At 40.9% G+C, this 22,506-nt stretch overlaps 1 protein-coding gene across 1 annotated transcript in view; it reads left to right on the top strand.

Moving 5' to 3' along the window:
- NIPAL2 (NIPA like domain containing 2) overlaps positions 1-22,506 on the top strand; it is a 51,752-nt gene that overhangs the window by 18,573 nt on the left and 10,673 nt on the right. The window contains exons 3-6 of the mRNA XM_010127245.2: positions 1,584-1,755; positions 11,946-12,005; positions 13,989-14,110; positions 18,785-18,881. Coding sequence (XP_010125547.2) covers positions 1,584-1,755; positions 11,946-12,005; positions 13,989-14,110; positions 18,785-18,881 — 451 coding nt within the window. The remainder of the gene's footprint in view (positions 1-1,583; positions 1,756-11,945; positions 12,006-13,988; positions 14,111-18,784; positions 18,882-22,506) is intronic.

The raw sequence follows: 22,506 nt of genomic DNA, 5'->3' as shown, positions 1-22,506 counted from the left end.
GGCAGCAGACACCTGGAGAAAGAAGCTGTAGGAGAGGCACTGAGCTCACCCTTCTGTCTTCATCGCACATCTTTTCAATCACTCTGCACCCTTGAGTTATTCCTACAAGAATCAGGGGAGAAACCAGAGCTCGGGATTCAGTTAAGAACTTGTCCTGTTTGATTTTCAGCAGAAACTGGGATTCTTGATTTCACAATACAATTGAATATTCGTTTCTCTCAAGCATTTTTTTTTTATGTTTGTTTGTTTGTTTGTTTATAAAATGGAACATGCAAACTCCTGGATGTTACTGTGAATTGCTGGTCGGCGGCTCAGGGAAGTTTAATTTCCTTATGCTCCCTTTCTCCTTGGAGGACTCAACTTCTTTCTAGGATTTAATCCCCTGAGCGCATGCCACAGCATGAAGCTGCAATAATGTGCTGTATCCTCTCAACAAGAGGAACAACTGAGACTATGGTGTATCACAGGTGTTACTGTTTGGCCCATACTCTACTGCATACCCTACAGAGTAGAGTGGGAGTATGAGGAATTGTTTACAACTTTCCAGGGATCTGAAGGGACGCTTCCAAAACCAAATGTTAAATGATGGGGGAGAAAAAAAAAAAAAAGGATTTTAAGGATTTTACCACCATATATACTACAATAGTCATATCATTGATTTCCAACTTTTTTGACTCATGTGCAGAGAGGCTGGTGAGGAATCTGAGAAAGGAAACCATATTCTACAGAACTAGTGTAGTAGACATTGCATCCTTCCCCATCATGACACCTTCCTGATGGAGACTGCCTGGACTCTGTTTCATAAGACCAGTGTGATCAAAGACAAATTATCTTGTTATATACAGATTTTTGCTGTACAGCCAGAGAGAAAACAATTACATCATGTGTCAATGATACCTTCTCCATGTAACAAGAACTATTGATTAAGTATTACTTGAGTATATATTATACCTGTTAATACAGGTATAGCTGGTTTTCCTTCTGAAAATAATGCTTTACCTGAGATCTTCTTCTAAGATCAAATAGGAGATTGTAGCCAAATCTTAAATTATACGTAATTAATTTAGAGTCCTCCCTACAGCAGATTTGGTGAAGTGCTGCCTTTTTAATTTTGCAATTGTATTTCTGGCTAGGATATGTATCAGGGAGCAGGAACACCATGTTGTCTGGTCCCCTTCTCCCAGTTTGCTGCCACAGTTTTGATTCTGCCCCATCTTTTGCCTTTGAGTGTTGCTGGATTCACAGTACAACTGCCAAGATTAGCTTTGAGAGAAGAACAGGGGCGTGCAGTCATAGCTAGAAAGCACTAACTAGCAGTCACTTAATATTTTCCAGGTTTATTCAGAGGTCTAATTATTCAGTCATTTCCACCACGGCTAAGAAAGCGCACATCTGAAGCAGCACTGAGTTAACACAAAGCAATGTGTCTGCAACAACAAGCTGAAAGTCATGTTTAAAAAGAAAACCTTGATGCACCTGGAATTTAAAGTTGACAGCCCCCTTAATTATTCTCCTTTTGTCAGACGTAAGAACACAATGGAAGTCTTTCTTTTCATGCCTGTTCCTAACAATTAATTTTCTAGAAATGCGCTCATCTCCAGCTGGCTCGCCAAACAGAGCTGAAACCCTACTACACGAGCAAGCTATGGTGGTGTGGGACTACCCTCCTGGCGCTTGGAGAGGTGGGCAACTTCACAGCCTACGGATTTGCCCCTATTGCCCTTGTCGCTCCACTGGGGTGTGTGTCTGTCATAGGTGAGGTGGTTTGCCATTTCTTGCTTGGCTACATACTTCGATCAAATGCTTGTTTGTGACTAGAGGAATAATATTGCAGGAACACAGGTGTTACTGTTTGGCAGAAAATGCTAATATTGTGGTTTGAAAATAAATTATTCATATAATTATATGAGCTGACAGTTTAACACAAACCCTCTACTTCTAATATCTTTCTTTTTCCATGGTTTTGTCTTCTGTGTCACTCTGTGCTCTGCTGGTTCCTGCCAGTTGGTCACCCAGTGCTGTATCTGCATTGACAGCTCTGCAAGTCCCCGAAGCAGGGTCTGGCATCCTGCTGACTGCACAGAGCTGTGCTCTGATCCTGAGGACCTACAACGTGTTTTCTGTGTTACTGTCACACCAAGCAGTTTCTGCTGCCTGTCCCCTGCCCGTCACCGTGCTTCATGTCAATGTGGGCAAACTTGCTTGACTCTGCTGTGTGTGACAAAAAGGGCCTAGAAATGTCCTGAAATGTTTAGTTTATTCATGGACATTATCAAAGTTATTCATTTATTCCTTAATGTACAGATTAACTGGACTTTAGCAGAAGTCGTATCCTTAGGACTCATTTGATATTATCTTACTCTTTACTTCATGTGGGTTTTTTTTGTAATTAAGGTAATTAGAAGACCAGCTCAGGTATGAGATGTCTGTGTCTTTGATAAAGAAACGTACCTTTTAAAATCTGTTATCATGTTGTGCTAATGCAAAGCAGAGCGGACAGGGCAATATTGTACAAAAGCTGTAGAAACAGGAATACAGGGTGCAGCTTTGTCCCTTAATCGAGTCTCCTCGTATCCACAGTTGAAACCTTCAGGGCTGAGAGATGACAACAGTTCTGCATAAGCTGAAGCTCATTCGCTTGCTATTGACAAGTGATAACATCTCATGGTCTGTCTCTAGCAACCAGTTCCATGCTTGGAAGTGACATCGCAGTGAGTGATTCTGCATGGGAAGGTAGAAAAGATGAATTATCTTCCCAGTGGACTCCCAGCTGTAGTGGAAGGAGGCAGCCAACCACATGTGGGTGCAATTTAGCAAAGAGATAGTAGGGGAAGGGAACTGCAGGCAATTTACAGGCAAATTTTAGACTATTGCAGAATTTTTGAGAATTAGGTATAAAGGCACTGTACTTCACTATTGTAGGAGAGATCTCTCCAAGAAAGGAATTAAATATTATCTGAGATGAAAATGTAAATTAACATGGCATATCCCAGTGTGATTTTGGTGGCAGTAGTTACATTTTTAACAATTGTAGACATTTGCAGATGTCTCTGAACGTAAAGGGGTGTTGACCAATGTAATTTGTTGCCCAAACTGAATAAAATGCAAATATGGAAAACTAGAAAGAAGAAATGAAAAGCAATGGGAAGGGGAAAAAAATCCATTGGTTATTAAACTGCTACAAAGAAAAGGTCACATTTAGGGTAGATTTTTATCTGGGCGGATTCCTTCTTCTTTACCTTTGCAATATGCAAAGCAATGTTACATCTGTTTTCTACATTCTCCATTTCCCCTTACTTGTAACAAATACCAAGAAACTATTTTCCTAATTGTTATATCTTATCAAAATTCTCCTACTTTTTTTTTCTTAAACTTACTCAAAATGCTTATCCTGGAAGACCCTAGAAAGCACTTTAATATCTTATATTCCATTCCCATGTATCAGCTGACAGTATCCATTTCACAGCCCAAACAATAGAGATATCTGGAATTTTATTTAGTCTAGCAAACATTCCCTTAAGGAAGAGAAAGTAAAAATGGTGTAGACAGCCAATTACAACAACTTCCCAGTAACACTTCCTACCACAGGATGCTTTCCTGTCTTCTGAAATTAGAGCCAGAGAGAGAGAGAGCGTCCTTTTAATTTTAGAAGAGTTCGTCATTTAGGGCAATGACAAACTGACCAAGACACATGCACATCATCTGCTAACAACTGGGCAAAGGACAGTTTAGGCAGCAGCTCTTACAATTTTAAAGACCAAGAAGTATTTTTCTCATTAAGTTGTGACCTCTTTTAGGTGGTGGAGGGTGGGCTTTGCACAGTCTAGTCAGCAGTTGTTTTGAGGTACTCTGGAATGTGTGTCATTTTGTAAGTTAATTTTTAAAAAGAAGTAATTAAGCACTTGATAACAAACTCCAAAGGTGTATCTGACCCTAAGTCCACCCTATGGGTAAGCATTTTTTTTTCAGATCTGGTGTCAACACATCCCACGCAGTAAGAGATGACTCTTACTGACATTGAGTACTCAGTACCCATGGCTATGCTGAGGGGAAATGTGCTTTGCAGTATGAGCAGTTGTCTAGGAGACTCTGAAGATCTCTGTCAATCTGGGTCTACATGGAAAATTTCCTTTGATTAGAAACCCGGGTTTTGGAGGAGGATAAGGCAGTCTGGAGTCTCTGCCCAGAATGAATTTGGGCTGTACCCACCATATATCTCCAGACCTCTGAGACAGGAAGCATCCTGGGTCTTAAAATAGATGGAGCCAACATCTATTATGCTCTGCTACCACATTTAACTGCATCCAACTGAATTTTGCACTTAAGCCAGTACCAATTAAATAGTGAAAAGTTTGTGCCTCATTCTATTGAACTGGGTGCTTCTGATGGCTCTTTTAGAGAGAATCCAGCACCACAGACCATGAATTGGCAAAACACCAGTAGATTTTTTTTTTCTTAGAATTAAGCTACAAAGACTGTATTTTTATTCTACACAGTGGAAGTATTTCTGTGTGTGGTTCCAATGATGCAAGCTCTACATCTGTTCAGGGTTTTAAATAGTTTGAGAAGACAGCAGTTGTTTTCTTCAAGAGGAGAAATTGGTAAATTTTTAATTTAAAAATGGAGGAATAATATATGTTTGATGTGTTCATTAAAAAGCTTTTTATACTTAAAAATTAAAAATCATGTTTTACATGTAGCCTGAATAATTTTAGCCTGCTGTGGTTTTTAGCTCGTTGTCTTGCTTTTGCCTGCAGAAATACCTTGGGGTGCAGGGAGAGGCCAGTGGTAGCAGAGGGAGTTTTTTCTGCAGTTTTCATCATTCTGTAGAGGGTTGTTTTACACTTAACTCACTTAGAGAGACATTGTTGAGATCCCTTTGCATTTTTATATGCTCCTTCTAAATAGCTATGGGACAAGAAATTGCTTTAGGCTTTGAAAATTGATATCCCTGATGGTGCTTTAGGAAAAAGATCCTCAGATATTCTTGTAGAAATGGATTTCTCCCACTCACTGTAATTTAATGTCTTTGTGGCCCAAGAACTTGGGATTTTGAGAATGGTGTTACTGACAAGAACTGAGAAACATTCATCAGACTGTTCTTTAAAATACTTGATTTGTATTTGTCTAGAAGATGCAAGAAAAGGATTTTCAGGATTCCTCCTTCTCTCTGCAGTGTGTATGTCCTATAATCCAGTTTCCAGAATTAAGCTCACCTTAATGGTCTCTCTTTTGAGCAATTCCTCTGATATTTGGCTTGCTTGTTTATTAGGATATTGGCATTAAGGATGGGGAAAAATGTTTCATGTTTCATCCACCACTTTTCCAGTACCATTATTTAACCATGTTAGAAGTGTTACATGTTCAGTGTGCAGGTTACCTGTCAAGAGGTCATGCCCCAACTGACTAAATTCTGTAATATCTTCTTTTGTATTCCATGCACCATTCATATAAACCATATAAACTAAGAATAGATTTGAGTAGTCAGTTAGCTGTGATGAATTTGTTCCCAGATGTCTTGGGCAGAGCTAGCTCTCTGTTTAACTCTGGCTATGCATACAGGTATTCTTTAAGTGTCTCCAAATTTGTGTTAATTCTCCCTGACATAGAGCTCTGACCCTGAAGGAGATCCAGGTCCCACCAGATCTAAATACGTCCATCCTCCTCATACCTGAATCATCTCCCCTGCCTACCCCAAAATGTAGTTGGCAAGTTGGCAGACTGATTTTTCTCAAGCTCTGGCCCTCCCTTTGAGCAAGACAGTAAATCTAAGATGTAGATAGGATAAGATGAAGGAGGTTTTAAGCTAATAGTCTCTGGGCAAGGGATTCTCGGTCATGAATTGCCTATATGCAGACTTCACCGTGGAGGCAGTGCTATAGGCACACAAAACCAGCTGTGATTTATCTGTCAGTGCCAGCAGAGTGCACATGGACCTGCTTGTCTTTGTGCTTTGCGCATGAGCATTAGAGGCAGTCTGTGCTTCCCATCCTCTGTCCCCCCTCAGTAGCCCTTTGCAGAGGAGAGATATCTTAGTGTGCTACAAGGCTGTGAGTACAGCTCCTTTCTCTAAACCAGCTCCTTTCCTTGTGAATGTGCTTAATAAAAATGCTTGGGCACTTTAAAATATTTTTTTTCACGCTATCCTTCAGTTAAAACACATTCCTCTCATAACCCAGCAACCTCGTCAGTTCAGCTTTTTTTCTTGTCCCATTCTTAGCATGCAGTCTCTGGATCCTGTGTGGAAATACTTGTACTTGCCCAGGAAAAGCTGCTCCCCATTCTCTGTCCCCTTAGCCTCCTGCTCATTTGAGCTGCGGTGATCAAATGTACCACTTGCCTCATCATCTCTCCACACCTTCCTGACTGTGTGGCCGACTACAATAGCTTGAGTTTGGGGATGGTTTAAAGCATCTCCAAGTGCTTGGGTACTGGGATAGTCCTGAGTCTGTTCAGCCTGGAAGGTAGACTGAGAATCTATCTGTATAAAGCATACCTTAAGGTCACATCCGCAGCAACTGCCTCCTCACAGCTTGAGCACTGTTCAATAGATTTTGTGCAAAATCAGCTGGCTGAGCTTGAACTGCTTCATTAGATGGAGGCAGGCCCTTAAGCTGCATAAAGCAGTGTAAATGCTTGATCTCAAAGTGAAATGTTTTTCTTGTTGCACAAACTGGGAGAGATGCAAACATTAAACGGTAGTCTTTGAATCACGGCCGGTACTCCTCCTTTGGTAGTTCATCCAGACCACCAGTGAAATGGGTACAAAAGTATTCTGCAAAATGAGTGGCTTCAAATGCCTTTACCTGACTGAATCAGTCAAGCTTAAGAGAATGAATATTTGAGGCAAATGTTAATTTTTGTGGTTTTATTGGAAAACTATTGGGCAAGACAGAAGCAGCAAAAGCTGTCTATGCGTTTATGAGGAGAGTACTAATCTATTTAAAATAGTACATAAAGCTCAGCTAAGAACTGAAAAGAGGAAAAGTGAGCATATATTAATATTTGAAGTTATGAACAGCTATAAAAGGAATTATTTAGTGTAAGACCTGACATTGAAAATAAAGGTAAAAAGATGAGATTCATAAATAGCCTCAGTACCAGGAAAACAACATAATGATTAAATATGCTTATTTGTGAAATAGTTTTTTTTTGTAGGAAAAGTCAGAGTGTCAAATGCTTGACACTCTTCCTTTGAGCCTTTTAAGGTTGGATTGGACAAAATGTAGAAAATACACTTTATGGATCTGTATGTATTTTCTATCATCTCTTGTTGTATACTATCCCTTTCTTAAAGAGTCAAACAGGAAACACTCCTAACTGCAGCTTTCATGTCTAGGAGGCAGAGGAGTTGTTTTGTGAGCTAGGTCTCACCATTCAGTGTCTGCTAGGGGCAGGACCCACATATCACACTACTCTTTACTTCTGTTTGTGCTGGAGAAAACCTACATATGGAGATAATCGCACACTATCACTCTCCAAGTAGAATCAGTGTCTAAGCTATGTGTATTTATCATTATAGCCCTCCCTTAAGGTGCTTAATTGCATATCATGTAGAAAATTGACATTTTCTACCATTTTTTCAATTTAAATTGAAAATCACGCACTTCATTGAGTACATATTAATTCAATATATAGTGAATATATACTAATTCAATAATTAATACAAACTATCCTGTTTTATGCCTATGTATGAGAAGACAAGGTTGTTTCAATGTAACAATTAAGCTCCTGAATAAAATCTTTTTTCCTCATTTTCTACCCAACAGCTTTTATTTATCATGATTTTAATGTAGTGCCAAGTCATAATATTTTGAATTTGAAACACTAACTCTGTATTTCCAGATTGAAGAGTTTCATAAGCCTTCAGAATGGCTCTGTCATATAGATGATAGAGATATTTTGCAGGACCTATTTACTACTCAGTTTGTGGACATGACGTAATCAAAGCATGAAACGAACTCAAGGATTTCATTAGGATGTGTTGGTTCTGTACACGTCAACCCTTAACAGATCATCTCCTAGTTTTTCTGCCCTTCTCTTGATCTAGCAAGCTATCTGCCACTGCTCTCAGTGGGAGTAGAGTCTATGCCTAGTTTTGAAAGTTTTACTTTAATAATTAGTTAAAAAGCTAAAAATGTTCAGATTCACCCGAAAGCCCACAAGTCTTCTCAGACAGCCAGGAATACAGTCTGTGCTTCAATGACTGACAATTCGGTCTGAGAGTTGTGCACGTGTACTATTGCTAAAACCAGAGGTTCAAAACCAACGAGGCTTCAGAACAATGATAAAAAGCTTGTTTTGCTGCCAAGCTCTTGCCAGCTTACACTTTGACACAACTTTTTCTATCTGCATTTCTATATTGTTGTATTCTGTTGCTGATCAACTAAAAAAAATCAGAGGCTATTCCTCCTTTCTGACACAGACCTCAATCTCCAAAACTGCCTATAGCTTTTTAAAAAACCCAGGCAAAAAAATGAACAGTTGCAAAGACACATTAATACGTTTCAGCACAGCAATTGCCCAAGTTCCTTGGTCTATTAATCCATAGAGTTGAACAAAATGTTCAGTGATTTACTTCTCACATCAGGATAATGGTGTAGGAGGAGGAGGCACGCAGCTTCTGTCACAGAGGGGGAACAAGAGGACCTTGGCGTGGGAACGGGAAAATTTGAGCTGGGTGGTAGGAAGTTAGACCCATGCTGCAGTGATGGGGTGAAATCATGGTGAAGGGGAAGCTGGTTAGGAGGAAAGTATGAAGGTGTAACATTGCTGGTGTTGAGGAGGAGAAGTGGGAAGACAAGGAGACACTTTTCCTGTGTTGTGAGGGATCTTAGAGAAAGAGTGATGCAAAGGGGTTTCAGCAGGGCTGCTTTTAGGAGCTTTAACTCCTAAGGGCTTTAACTTATGTATCTGGTGAGCTTACCTGTGGTCTCTGAATCGCTGCTTACTCTTCTGCCAAGGGTTCACAGGGTCCTAGGATAACTCAGATTGGAGGTCGCTAACCCAACTTCCTGCTCACAGCAGTTTCAGCCTGGAGGCCAACAGGCAGAGAGGAAATGGTGGGGGAGTGCATCGGCCATCTAGCATTCTGTCTTAAACTGCCTTTTCTGGAGGAACGAATGTCTTAAGCAACTAAATGAACATTAGACTGTGAGACAGAGCCCGAAGGAGTTAAGGAAGAGGGACAGAGCAGCTGTGAGGGCTGTGCATTTCTCACTGGGCTCCTGGGGTGCATGTTGGTGCCTACCACTTGTCTTACTGGCCAGAGAAAGCTGCAAAGCCAGCAGAAGGCAAAGTGAGTGAAGGCCAGCCTGCGCTCTAGGGGCTTACAGGCTCCCTTCATACCCCTCCCTCTCCAGCCCATCGTTTCAACTTGGTTTATTTGACTTAACGTGGTTCAAACCCACCTTGCAAATTGAAGAACGTAAAAAGCTATTTAAAAGTCAAACTTACAGATCTCAAACCCCAGAAAATTAACCATCTTAAAAAAAAATAAATATTGTGTTAGGCAGCATGTAATAACAAGGTGCTCTCTTGGCTGTGCTACCATTACTTGCTTAAAATTCAGCCCTGAAGGTAACAGCCAGAGTTTGCCAGGCTGCTGGTCGTTCACGTATGTCCTCTAGCATCTCATCGGGTCTGTGTAACTGTTCTCTGCTTCTTTGCTTAGATTTACTTAATTTGCTTTTCTTCTTCACTTGAATGCATATGAAGTGTTGGTGGCTTATCCACAGGGACAGTTGTCTTTTGTGTTCAGAGTCTCTCCTGGATCTCACTCTCCTCACCTTCCTGTTGCACCTCCCCTCCTACTTCAGTTTTTCCTCCAGTTCCAAATGGCCTAATATATGTTCTTAAAAGCTCTCCTATTTTTAGATTCCTCTACATATGCACATCATAAAGAGCATTAATTATACATACTTTCTGTTAAGCTCATGATCTCTTGTGCATTACCAGCTATCTCTGAAGAAAGAGCTTGCCGCATTTGAATGCATTATTAAAGCAGATGACAGGCTGAGTGACAAGTTTCATTATCTGGATGCATTCCAGTACCTCCCTGTGCCCACTTCCAGCCTCAGAGATTGTGATCCCCCCGAGCTGCCATTTGTCATCTCCAGAGAATTAGGCAGTGGAATTTTGGGCATCTCACCCAAATTGGATGCCAACACTGGAACTGAACCCTAAATTGTATTTACTAGATCTCCACTGAATGCAGAGAGCCCAGACAAGGGGGTATTCAAAAAAAAAAAACAAACCAACAAACAAACCACTGAGGCAGTAGTTCATTAAATTGTCTTTGCTGCTACGGTGACTAGCTAGGTGGGTGGACTGAGGTGGGGTTTGGGAGAGCTATGATAGCAGGGAGACAGAGCAGTAATTAATTCTTGCACTATTTTGGGTTGCTGCTACTTCTTTCCTGGTTTTTGTCCTCTCTCTTTTCTAAACCTAGGTAGCTCTGCTATTGCCAGTGTTGCCTGGATACCAGTGTCTTTTCTCCAGCAAAGTTGTCACTGAAACATTAAATAAAGAAAACTATGTGAGGCACTTTACTTTCAGTGAGGCACTTTCAGTTGAAGATTCTTTTATTGCACTTATTCATTTGCATAATTACCCATCACTCTTCATAGGGTTTAAACTTGTGATTTCTGCTATATCTGATTTTCTAGTGACTGAATAATATAGACATGATGCTGAGTTCCAGTTCTCTGTTTACCTCTTGGTATGAACCTCTCTGGATTTATCTAGAGTACATCTACTAGCTAACCACAAATTAAATATTCCACCAGAACAATAGAGATAATGAAGCAAAAAGGTTGAATTGTTATTTCAAGAATAAACCAAGAATTTCACGCTGCAGGCAGGAACAGAACTCTTGTGACAGCATCCTGTTATTTAGGTTCAATTCGTCTCTTCACTGTCCCTCCTAGGCAGAGTCTTTCTTTGAGGTTTCTCAATTAATCTAACATGAGCAACGCACCTCTCCCAAAGGCCTTCCCCCACCTCTTTTATACAGGAGCTATTCAGCCTCTTCTGCTTCTCCTTATAGGTAGATGCTATGATGTTGTGTTTTGGAATAGAGCCATCTCTCCCAGGGGGCCAACAGTCTCATCTATCTCAAGTCCAAACCCCTTCTTCCCTCTCTAGCACATGTCCACACCGAGCTGCTTACCAGAAATCCTGGCCTGATCACTACTGCTGCTCACCCACCACTGCTGCCCTCCCAGAGAGGCAGGGCTAGGAGCTGGCACAGGGGACATGCTAGAGCTGGACAAGGGAAAGAGTTGCCCAGGGAACAGGAGGTCATTTCCAGGGCTCACTTCCATTCTTCTCCTTCCTCATTACAAGTCACTCTAGAAGACTATGGGCAGTACTCCTGTATATGGTACATATGTTTGTTCTTCCACCTTCTTGTTTGCAGACATCATGACCACTCTTTTAGTTCATGCTAAATACTACAATTTTGCAGTTGTTTTCTTTCTCTTGGTTGTACTGCTGCTACTTTTTTTTTTATAAGCCTCTAATACATTGAAGTCTAAAGAAGCAGGATTTTATCCCTCTGTGAGGCAATATGCCTTGAGCAAGTCCATACAGTGAGTTGGTAGCAAGATGGTGAGTAGAACGGTAAGGGTGATTGGTGCCCAGCTTTCCTGACTTTTCCAGAAATGACTGAATCAGAGCAATTTAAGCAGCATCAGCGTGGGAGACAGGAAGGGTATTGCATCCCTTCAACCATGTAAGAATATGCTGGATACGTTTAAAATCTTACAAAAACTGAGGGTTGGTTGGTTGCTGGAATGGACTCCTGGCTGGTTATATCATGGTATGGTGCAACAACAGCCATGAGATGCATTTATACTTAGCCCAGGGCAGCGTTTTGCTACAGCACTTGATATTCTACCAAATACAAAAAAAAAAAAAAAAAAGTCTTTGTATTTCTGTTCTAGGTAGTGCATTTATTTCTGTCTTATTCCTAAAGAAGACCATGAGGACTGCTGATATATTGGGTAAGTAAGCGTTTGCTGATATGGACATGTGTGTCACCATATGCCTAGCAAGCTGTAACTCTCACACAGCCCCCACCTTCACACTCCCACTTTCCCTAGCAAGTGTTTTGAGGCAGATACTTTCAAAATTGGGAAGAAGTGACAAAAAGAGAGAATCTTCAATGCATGTGGAAAAGACTGCATTCCCAAATCCTCTGCTCTTCTAATCATAACTCATTCCTTATGTGTCCTTGTTGCTCAAATTTATTTTTATTGTCTATTTTTGCCTCTGAGGTTGTATTTAGTATTATCTTTGAGTACAACACAATTTTAATAAAAACAATGAAGCTATTGAGTTATTCAGATATAAGATTTTTTTTTTCCCTACTGCATAGACATTGCACAAAAATTCAAGCTCATTTAAAGGTGACAACTTCCCTTTTGGTATTAATTTTATCACTTCAAAGAACAAATAATCATGTTGTCAATGTTTTGTTGGGAAACATAGTCTTCACTATAAAAGCATCTCAACTTTCTGTCTGTGTCCAAGATTTTCTTGCATATCAAATCTGCCCAGTTTGAACACAGCAATAGTGAGAGACAAGTGTATTTCAGGGTTTGGGCTCTACACCAGGCCATCTTGGCTGGGACAGTGCACCTGATGTTGCCACAGGGTACCTGGTATTTCTGTGGGGTTCCTAGTGTCTTGGCTTGACTGTCCATATTCTAATGAGAACATCCCAGTTGTTCTCATGAATGTTTTGGAGAGATCTGGTCATTTTTGTTCCAGGAATACTATGTAATATTTATTCAGGTTTGGGATCCAAGTTTGCCAGCTCAGCTGCTACATTCAGAATCCCCCCTCCCTCGACTGATCATGTTTTCCTTATGGTCTTATACGTTGTGTGTTGCTTTAAGTAGTGTTCAGCACTGATTTATTTTATTTCTGTGAGTTTGACTTTGCTAGAAGGATTTAACAATGTTGCTACATTCCATAGGAATGAGCTGTATGATGGGAAATATGGTGATGTTTTTGCAAGCACATAAATATAGAGCAGTTCTACTTTTCCAAAGAAACTGTGTGCGATAGCAGTGCCAGCAAAGTCCTCCGGATGTGCTTTGTTTTGTATTGCTGAGCCTTGAATTCCATACCAGTTTATAGGTTTGCCAAGAATTTTAAAGATTACTTGAAAAAAAATTGATTAGCTAGTATCTTCCTTAATCCAATACAGTTTATGAGCTCAGGATAGGCTCACTTCTATCTTGATACCTCGATGAACATCTGTGCTTGTCAGCTGCCTGTCCACAAGGCAGAACTTCCAGATTTTTATTAAAAGCACAATAATGCAAGTTCGACCTTGAAACGGGGCCCTGGCAACCTAATGGGTGAACAGTTTTTTGCAAATCAACCTTTTATAAAACAGTTCATAGGTCTGCAAATACAACAGGGGGCGGCCAAAATGTTGGCTTCCTGACAGCTTCACACAAGCATTGGACTGGAACGTATCTGTTGCACTTAATGTTTCCAGGGCAGGTCCACAGCTGGTGCAGATCTCTGTGGCCACGCTGACTTTGGGAGAGCTGTGCTTATTTACACCGGTCAATGATCTTGCTGTCTGCTTCAGTAAGCAACTTGTCATTTCAGTTTAGGATAAGTTTATGTGTCTTGCTTTGAGTCTGTGAAAAATACAAAGGATCAATTCTCCTTTGTCATGCACTTGGTATTAGAATTAAGAATATCTGAAAATGCATTGCTGATTTGGAACCTTAATTCATGAGTCTTTACTGATAGCTTTTTTCATATTTCCAAAATCCTTTGAGTCTTTAATAAAAATTGCACTCGGTAAGACCGCAAATGCAAGGCAACATAAGTACCTAAGCCCAGATCTGACTAAATGGACTTAAATTTTCTTCTAGAAACTATTTCCAAGTCAGCTGGAGAGCAAGGATGAGCATGATTAACAAATACTGCATTACCAAACTAATGTGTCCTTTTCTTTAAAGGAGGAACGCTGACAGTAACAGGGACATTCTTGCTGGTGACATTCGGTCCAAATGTACCCCAACAGGTCACAGCAAGACAAGTACAGAATTATTTCGTGAGATGGCCTTTTTTGGTATATTCGGTAAGTATCTGGTTCATACTAGTCCTTAAATCAGAAAAAAACTGGGGTTCTTGGGCTTTTTGCAGCATTATGAATTAGGGACAGAAAAACTGCTCCCGAAGATAAATTGTGTGATTTTCATAGGAGGGAGAGCAAGTCTCTGGGTCATCACACCAGTTCCCAAGCTGAAAATATACTGAACCAAACGTCTTTCAAATTATGTGCCAGGGTAAAGTCACAGCTGTGCGGGATTAACAAGAATGGAAAGATTTGGGAGTTACTGGGTTTGAGGGAAAAACTAAGTATTGGCACTGCTACATACGTGTTCATGCCACACCGTCTGCATGTACGTCTAAGTTACAGTGCTCTTCTGGAATGTGATGGAATTGTGCTCTTAAAAATCAGACTATCTATGCTCTTGGTCCTGCTCTTTTTCTTTCCTATCACTCTGTTTTATCCTCATGTTGCTAAGCCTGGCCGAAAGGAGCTTTGTATAGAGTTGAGATGCAGAGGCGGCTGGCTTGACTGCCACTCAAGTTAATCTGAACCTGAGTTTGAATTCAAATACAAAAATACCATTTTGATTAAAGTATCTGTATACAAACTTCAAATACCATACGTCGTCTTTGATGTATTTAATTAGCATCAGGAACAAGACCAGATTGAGTAGGAGGAATTTCTCTCTTTTCCTCTGGAATGCTGAAAATTTGTTCCTCCAGCTGAATGTAAAAAAAATGCAATACTGGGACTTCAGAAGCAGTTACTTTTTTCCAGTAAATTGACTCACTTGGGTTTGATTATTAGTGCCCAGGCTTTTCTCAGTAGGAAGCTCAGTTAGAAAGCCGCTGAGTAGACAGTTTAAGGACCTTAACCTTTTAGCCAACCTGCAGACTTCAAATACATCTAACTATCCTTGAAACTACTGATTAAGCAGAAAGTACATGCTACCACACAAAATGTTGATCCTCTTGCTCAATTTTTTGTGCATTTTAAAAGCTCCTGAAAGATGGTGATATAGATCAATGGAACAAATTAATGATCATGCTTCATAAATCACAACTTGCACTTTCAGTCAGGCAGTAGAGAGGCTTTTGAAGGCAATGCCCAAGAGTTTTGGGGTACTCTGTAAGGGTATCTGCAGCCCTAACAAGAGCTTCAGCAAATTCAGGTAACCAGCAGAGGGAGAGGGACTTCATATAATCACAGAACCATTATGGTTGGAGAAGACCTCTAAGATCATCAAGTCCAACCATCAGTGCAACACCACCATGCCTACTAAACTATGTCCCTGACTTCTTCAAGAGAGAGTTCAGAAAAAGGGGCTTGGTGCTCACTGGAGGGCCCTCTCTCTTTCCTGGTGAATATCCCTCTCTACCATGCAGTTCCACCTATAGATACGAATCCAGCCTGGCATTTTCGGCACTGATTTTAAATTGCTTACTCACTCATTTGTGTAGAGGTGGTGGAGGGAGAAAACTCCCCATCCATGCCGAGTGACACCAGAAATTTCTGTGCCATATGCTGTTCACATTTTCTTAAAACTAACAGGTGACTGGAAAAGAGCGTTTCCTCATCTAAGGATATTTTTTAAAAAAATGTTAGAAAGTCAGGAAAAGAAAACAGGAAAAATTAATAAGAACACAGCTGAATGCCTAGGAAGACTGTGCGGTATTCTTCTTAGGAGATATTATGAGGAGGTGGTAGGTAACCGCTGGACTTTCTTTCCCCTCTTCTCTGTTTTCCCTGCCTCAGCCAGCTTCCAATTCTACATGTCAGCATGGGTTGCAGGGAAAGATGAAGCAAGTACACAGCAAATCTTGTTGACTCAACTGTATATCAAGCTTTATTTGTTCCTTCTGCTCCCTAGATTCATCTGTTTTCAGCTTCCTCTGTCCAAATAAGAGGGAGGAGTGAAAGCCTCCACAAGAGACTCTGAGATACCAGCCTGATTATCCTGGTATAAGTTCAAGCAAATCCTGCTGTAAACATTCTCTTTGGGCAGGGAACTAGCTCTTCCTAATTGTTTATAAAATGCCTAGCACAGGTTGGCTGCCGAGATGTAAAAAAGCACAGCAGAAGTTGCAGAGCTTCCAGTATAAGTATATAGCAAGGAGACAGTCAGTACAGAGGTATAATGCAGTTCAGCACTCTCTCTAAAAGTAGCCCCGAAGTGTGGTCTGCTGAGAAATACAAAGCCCCAATGGTACCAAATGTTCTATGTGGGTGATAAACCACCCTCATGTGGCACTCCACTGGCATCGGAGGAGTTCCACAGAAATAGCCTCTAGTTCCCACATGAGACAACTTTGAGTCACCTTCTGAGACTCCGCAGTAAGTAGCATAATCGTGTCTGAGCAAGAATGATTATCCTAGCTTGTTTTATTTTCTCTTTTGCTTATGTGCACTTTGAGTCACTACAGAAGACATCAATTATAGATGAAGTTCTTAGGTTTCTCTCAACAGAAGCATAGTGAGTATTGGATTGTTAATATTTAATTTCTGTATAATCAGGTTCAAAGCTTTTCTGTTTTTCCTTCAAAGTGCCTAGACAACCCTCCTGGTTCATTGCTCTCTATGTTACTGTATAACCCAGAAAAACAGTTGAGGCAGACAATGTGGTATTTTGTTCTAGTGCCTTCTGGTAATGCTTAGAAACATGGAAAACATCATGATTATATAAAAAAAAAAACCATTGATGAGATGTGGGCTTGAGGAGACTTCAGTAGAGATTAGTTATAATAGCAAAAATGATTGTAAGCAGGTCAAGTTCCTTCAACCACTTTAAAAAGAATATGTGAAGCTGATATAACTTCCCATTCCTGGACTTTGTATTTAACACTACCACAGCTATCAACTATGAGAGCAAGCACTATTTTGGGTAACTCTCAGGAGGAAATTGTAGGCAACAGCTGGGGCACCCCAGGAGGGTCCCTGTCTGAGTGAGGTCCCATTAGGAGACATGCACTCTGCTTGCAGCATGACTCCATGTGGTGGCCTCTCCCTTGTCTTGTGACTAAAGGTGACCTCCTGGTGGGTCACCAAGTGGCAGAGAACCACAGAAGAATAGTTTGGCTGCTGGGCAGCACGAGGTGAGAACTAATTGTTTGCATTTCACGCTGAGGATGCAAGACTTGACAGGGCTGAGTAAACTTAAATAACATCCCTGAAAAGCAAACATCGGCTTTCTCCCCAGGTTCAGCCTCAGGACTGCCATCTCTGGCCTTACACCACTGCTGTTCTTGGGGGTTCCCCAGGAGGCAGAAGCAACCAAGCACACAGACCTGTGCACCCCCCTTCCAGAGCTGCCATTAGGGACTCTTTTATGTCCTTTTGATGGTTTTGTTTGACTGTTTCCTGTTTTGCTTTTCTGCTGCAGTCACTCCCCAAAATAAGAAATCAGCTATGTTACATTATATAACCACTGCTAGTGACTGTTCTATTGCTTCTTTGGAAATCTCATCAGTGCAACACCCAGGTCTTTTCAAGTCTAATGCTGTCTTATGGCGACTGTTGGTTTAAGAGTGGAGTGGCATTATAAAACATAAATTAGTCTGTTGGTGAAAAAACCAAGGAGATAGACATGAGGCTTTTCCATTACTTGTTCTGGTAGTAAAAAATGACAATAACCAGATTCATTAATGATTACAATCTATTTTTCTGTTTTATTTTCCCCATTCGATTACTTTCCAACATGCACCAACAAACTTGTGTTTCTCCATGCAGTCTCTAAGGCTGCCAGGCTTCTGAGCACCTCTCCGTGCAGATGTCCATCATTCCTGTTTTCATTAGGCTTCTGGCCTTCACAAAAGCTTTTTGGGTCTTGCACTTGCTGTTTTCTCTAGACATAGAGGGGTATTTGAGCATTTGGGGCAGGAGGCAGAATACCCACGCTTTTGAGGTGCCAAAAGGGAAGAGTTACTAAGGGAATCTGCGAAGAGACGCATTAACAGTAAGTCAGTAAATTTAACTGTCATTTATCTGTCAGATGTTATTGAAGGGGCAAGTTTGAACCATGCACAGGGTAGGTAAAGCTGCTTCAGCAGTTGCAGATGTGCTGCAGTGTGGTCTACTCGGGTGTCGCTGAGCTTTTCAAGGTAAGCTCCTGACAGTTACCTGTGATTTGAGAAGCACCACATGAAACAAATGTTTTCCTCCTTACGATGCATGGCAGAAAGTTTGAATATAAAAAAAAAAGTGTTTGAGGGGATATTTTTTTTCAGTAGGACTGGGGAGAAGGGCAAAAAGGGTAGTAAAAATAAGCTTGCATGTCACAAAGAGTGACACCAGGAATACCATAGCTAGAAGGAGAGACTGCTGTTCCTCCAGGTAAGGAATTATAAATAGAGTTCCTGTAAGAATTACCATCAATAAACATTGCTATCTTTGCTGTCACATTTAAAAAGTATTCTGAACGTTACCACTGACAAAATACAGCTAGAAGTGCAAAAAGAAAAACTAAAGAAATAAGAAATGCTCAGAGTTTAGCTTTTGCTATAATAAGAAATATAAATGACAACAATTGTTTGATAGCTCAGTCAACTGGTAATAAGGTTAGCTTTTAGCGGAAGATGCTTAATAAAGTAATTCTCCTTTGACCTGTTAGAGCAGAGAAAATTAATGTGACATCTCAAAGACTTTGAATGAAGCATTATTACATAGTTTCACAGCTCCAAATTTCTTCCCTTTTATTTTCAGATCTTAGAAATTGTAATATTCTGCATTCTCCTCTATTTTTATCAAAGAAAGGCTGTGAAGCACATCGTGGTTTTGTTAATGATGGTAGCACTACTGGGTAAGAACATATTCTTCACTTTAATGTTCCTTCCTGTTGTTTGATAACACCTTGTCACTCAGTCTACCCAGCTAGTTTAGATTTGGGACATTTCAAAGCAGTGTGCTGAAGGAAAATCATTGAAACATTTTCCATGATTTTTACTGTCTGGTCTCTTTTTGAAAACAAAAGCCTCTTGTGAAACACAGTTTCTATGCTTATCACTGAGATGATTTCTTTTTACAGATTTCCTGAAATTAATATGCTATGTGCAATGGTATTTGGAAGTTTTTTTTTAAATAACACTTTAGCTTTAGATCCTGGGAAAGTGGACTGTTTGAAACTTTGTTTTGGAGAGCAGGCTAGCTCTGAAAATCAGTTCTTTAAAATAGAGCAGCTTAAGACCTTGTAAGCACTCTGTAAGCAAATGCAGTGATATGCTGTGACTGTATGGGAACTTTTCTTGGAATTATCTATGCCTGTTTGCATATGCAACATTTTGTACTGTACCACCTTTCCAGAAGCACGAGAACTCAGTGGGCCACTGAAGTTTGCCTTCCGATTAACGTTGCCACAATCAATACCCAGGGAAACAAGGAAGATCATTCTATCAGGCAGCTTTCAATAAAATTAAACTTGGACCAGTTTTGAAAAATGTCTGGAGGCAATCTCTATAGCTCCGCTGCTTGCAGGCTGTATTAAAAATTTATCACCACCTCATGTCTTCTCCCATCCCTGTCTTGTCGCTTCACCATGAAACCCTGATGGGACACCACATTTCTTTGGTTGAAGTGAAAGATGCTTGAACTGTGCCTTTGAAGTAAATTATTATATTTTCACTGAGTTCAGTGGGTGGATCTATCAATCTGCAAAGACTTATAAAGCACATTTCTAATGGAGCTGGTCATGAGTGTTTTGATAAAACAGAATTTACACAATTTGGATTTAATTGAATGTGAAAAACCCTCACAGATTTATTAACTGCTTTCCTTCAGATCTCTGCCTGGTTTCTTACCCAGCTGAAAAGCTCAGACCTTCAGATCAACTTTTTTTGGGGACTTCCCATTTAAGTTTCCCAGTGCTACGAACATTAGGATCTGTAGCTCTGCGGAAGCCTTGAAGGATTTCCATGCTCCCTGCATGAGGCAGAGATGGAAAAGCCCCAAAAGCCTTATGTCTAACTATTTGACTGCTCTTGGTTTGGAAGAGTGAAGTGTGAGCCCAGCCATCCCTCAGCTCCTAGCACAGAGCCTGGGAGCTTTGGCAGCACTCTCTTGAGCAGCTCTGCAGCTTCCAACCCTGCCATGAGGAGTGTGAAGCACTGTGTGCTCCTGAGCAAAGAGTGAGTCCAGCCTTCTTGTCATATAACTGGCAGCCTGAAGATCCCCAGATGGGCTTCCGCACTTGAATGCTGCAGTTCTGGGCAGACCCACCATGATGACTGCCCCAAACAAGGTCAACACATGGCTTTGGGGCACCCGGGCCGTACAGCTGCTTAGCCCTGCATGCTTAACTTGCTGTGGAGCCTGCCAGCCCTGATGCCACTGGTGCCAAAAGGAGGCATGGAGCTGCTGAACAGCAGCAGGGCTGCAAACCCATGCGCCAGCAGGCACTAACTGCAGTTTGGTGGTCAGGCTGCAGTCAACCAAAAATAACAATTTCAGCTGGTGGCTGCTGAGGTTTTGGTAAGCATATGCAGCTTCAGGAAAAATGCGTCATTATTTTTGCTCTATTAAAGAAGACACAAACAAACAAATCCTAGTTCATGGGAACTTTTTGAAATACTGACATTTCCCTCAAGGAGGAAACCCAGAACTGTCGCTGGCTGTGGTTCCTGCAGCCATCCTGGTGCCTGGCAGTCCCCACAAAGCTACGCTTGGAGCCTTCTGCTTGCTCTCCAACCTTTCTGCTGAGCAAAGTGATGGGGAGCTGAGAGGGGGCCCAGCAGTTCTGCTGCCAGCCGTCTAACACATGCGCTGCCCTTGGAAGGCCCTAGCTGCGGGAGGGGTGGGCAAGCCTTAGAGTCTTGGCGGCAGGTTGTGGAAGGAGATTTCTACCTTTTCTTATGCCTGCACAGATACATTGGTGGTGGAGGGTCCATACAGATGTAAATGGCATGTAGAAAGGTTTCTTTAAAAGAGGGCAGCCTTTGTGTTTCACTGGATGTGAGAGCTACTTTCATTGTGGAGAAATTAGAGAGGTAATTGTAAAATCTGCAAGTGTTTTGCTTAGTACATCTCTGCAAGTTAACTTGATGAGAATTATTTTACCTCATGTATATACTGGGAGTTATCATAAGTTTTGGGGAAAATATTTCAGATTAAAGTGGGATTTCTGAGTTTCCTGCCCTAACAGCTGGAGAGTGACATCATTTGTCACACTAGCCTTGGGGCGGGTCATTCTATCAGAGATAGGAAAACCATTTCCTAGATTTTGAAACTTATTCTGGGGCTACTTTAATTAAAAGATCATTCCACTCTTCAAAAAAAAAAAAAAACAAAGCAAACAAAATAACCCCATTATGCTTTCTTTTCTGATTTGCTAAAATTTCATCAGAAACAATTTTTCAGCAATTCTGACCCTTAGTTGGACAATTCAAGCTACTAATTTTTACCTGTAAGTGTTCTCTTAAAATAACAACCCCATGTTAGAGTGAAAATACTAGTTTTCATGTAGACTGCTTCTTGGGGCTTGAGTGTTTTGGTTTTTTGGGGTTTTTTTTTGCTTTTTATTGTACCATTTGCACCACTACAGGCCAGAATTTGACCTCCTTTACTCACTTCTGTGTTTGTTAAACCTCTCCATCTATTTCAATTACAAAGCAAGAAGGGAAGTACTTGATGGAAAGGTTGTCCTGAAAACAGTTAATTTCATGACGGTGAGCAGGATCATCACAAGATGTATGGAACTCTTAAACTCCCCCTGAACTTTTGGACTTCCTATAAGAAAAATGCTTGCAATCGTAACCACAGACCTGAATCCATTCTTCTTCCCCCACCTTTTCTCACAGCCCTTGGCATGAACCTTTTGCACAGTGTAGCTCTCCTTGGCAAACTGAATTTTGCAGTTACAGGAGGATGAATCAGACCACCGAAATCCAACACTCCTCAGCTCTGGAAGAGGCTGGAACTGGATCCCCGCTGGGGGACCATGCTCCAGATGATTAATTACTTTTCTTCAAAGGTCATCTCCACACTCTGACTCTTCTTATCATTTTTAGTTTCTTTTGAATTTGTTACATTTTTCTTGCAGTAATCACAGCCTGCTTGGTTTTCCTTCAACAAACCAAGAGCGCACTCCAAAAGGAAATCTAAAGTAACTCTTAGCTGAACTGTCAGTCCTTTTTCTAAAAGATGTGTATTGCAAGAATTCTCCAAACTGGAAACATGTTTTAAAACTGTTGGGGATTTGTTTGTGGCAATGCAATGACAATGACTAAATGGATTGAAAACACACTACTGAAGTATTCTATTTCGTGGGCTAAATCCAGTAAATGGTCTTAAGAGCTTGGCCCCTGAAAAAAAATGCAGACCCCCATGTTGGTTGTCTGCTCTCCATACGTAACTGGTGGGGAGAGTTAGGTGCTTTGTGATGCGATCTCAAAAGGCAGCTTTGTCCAGCGTTGACCAGCTCCTGTCTCAGCAGA

This window comes from Chlamydotis macqueenii, chromosome 2 (assembly GCF_036417535.1).
Source record: "Chlamydotis macqueenii isolate bChlMac1 chromosome 2, bChlMac1.mat, whole genome shotgun sequence".
NCBI lineage: Eukaryota > Metazoa > Chordata > Aves > Otidiformes > Otididae > Chlamydotis > Chlamydotis macqueenii.
Note: the sequence above shows the minus strand (reverse complement) of the source record. Positions and strands in the feature narration are given on the sequence as shown.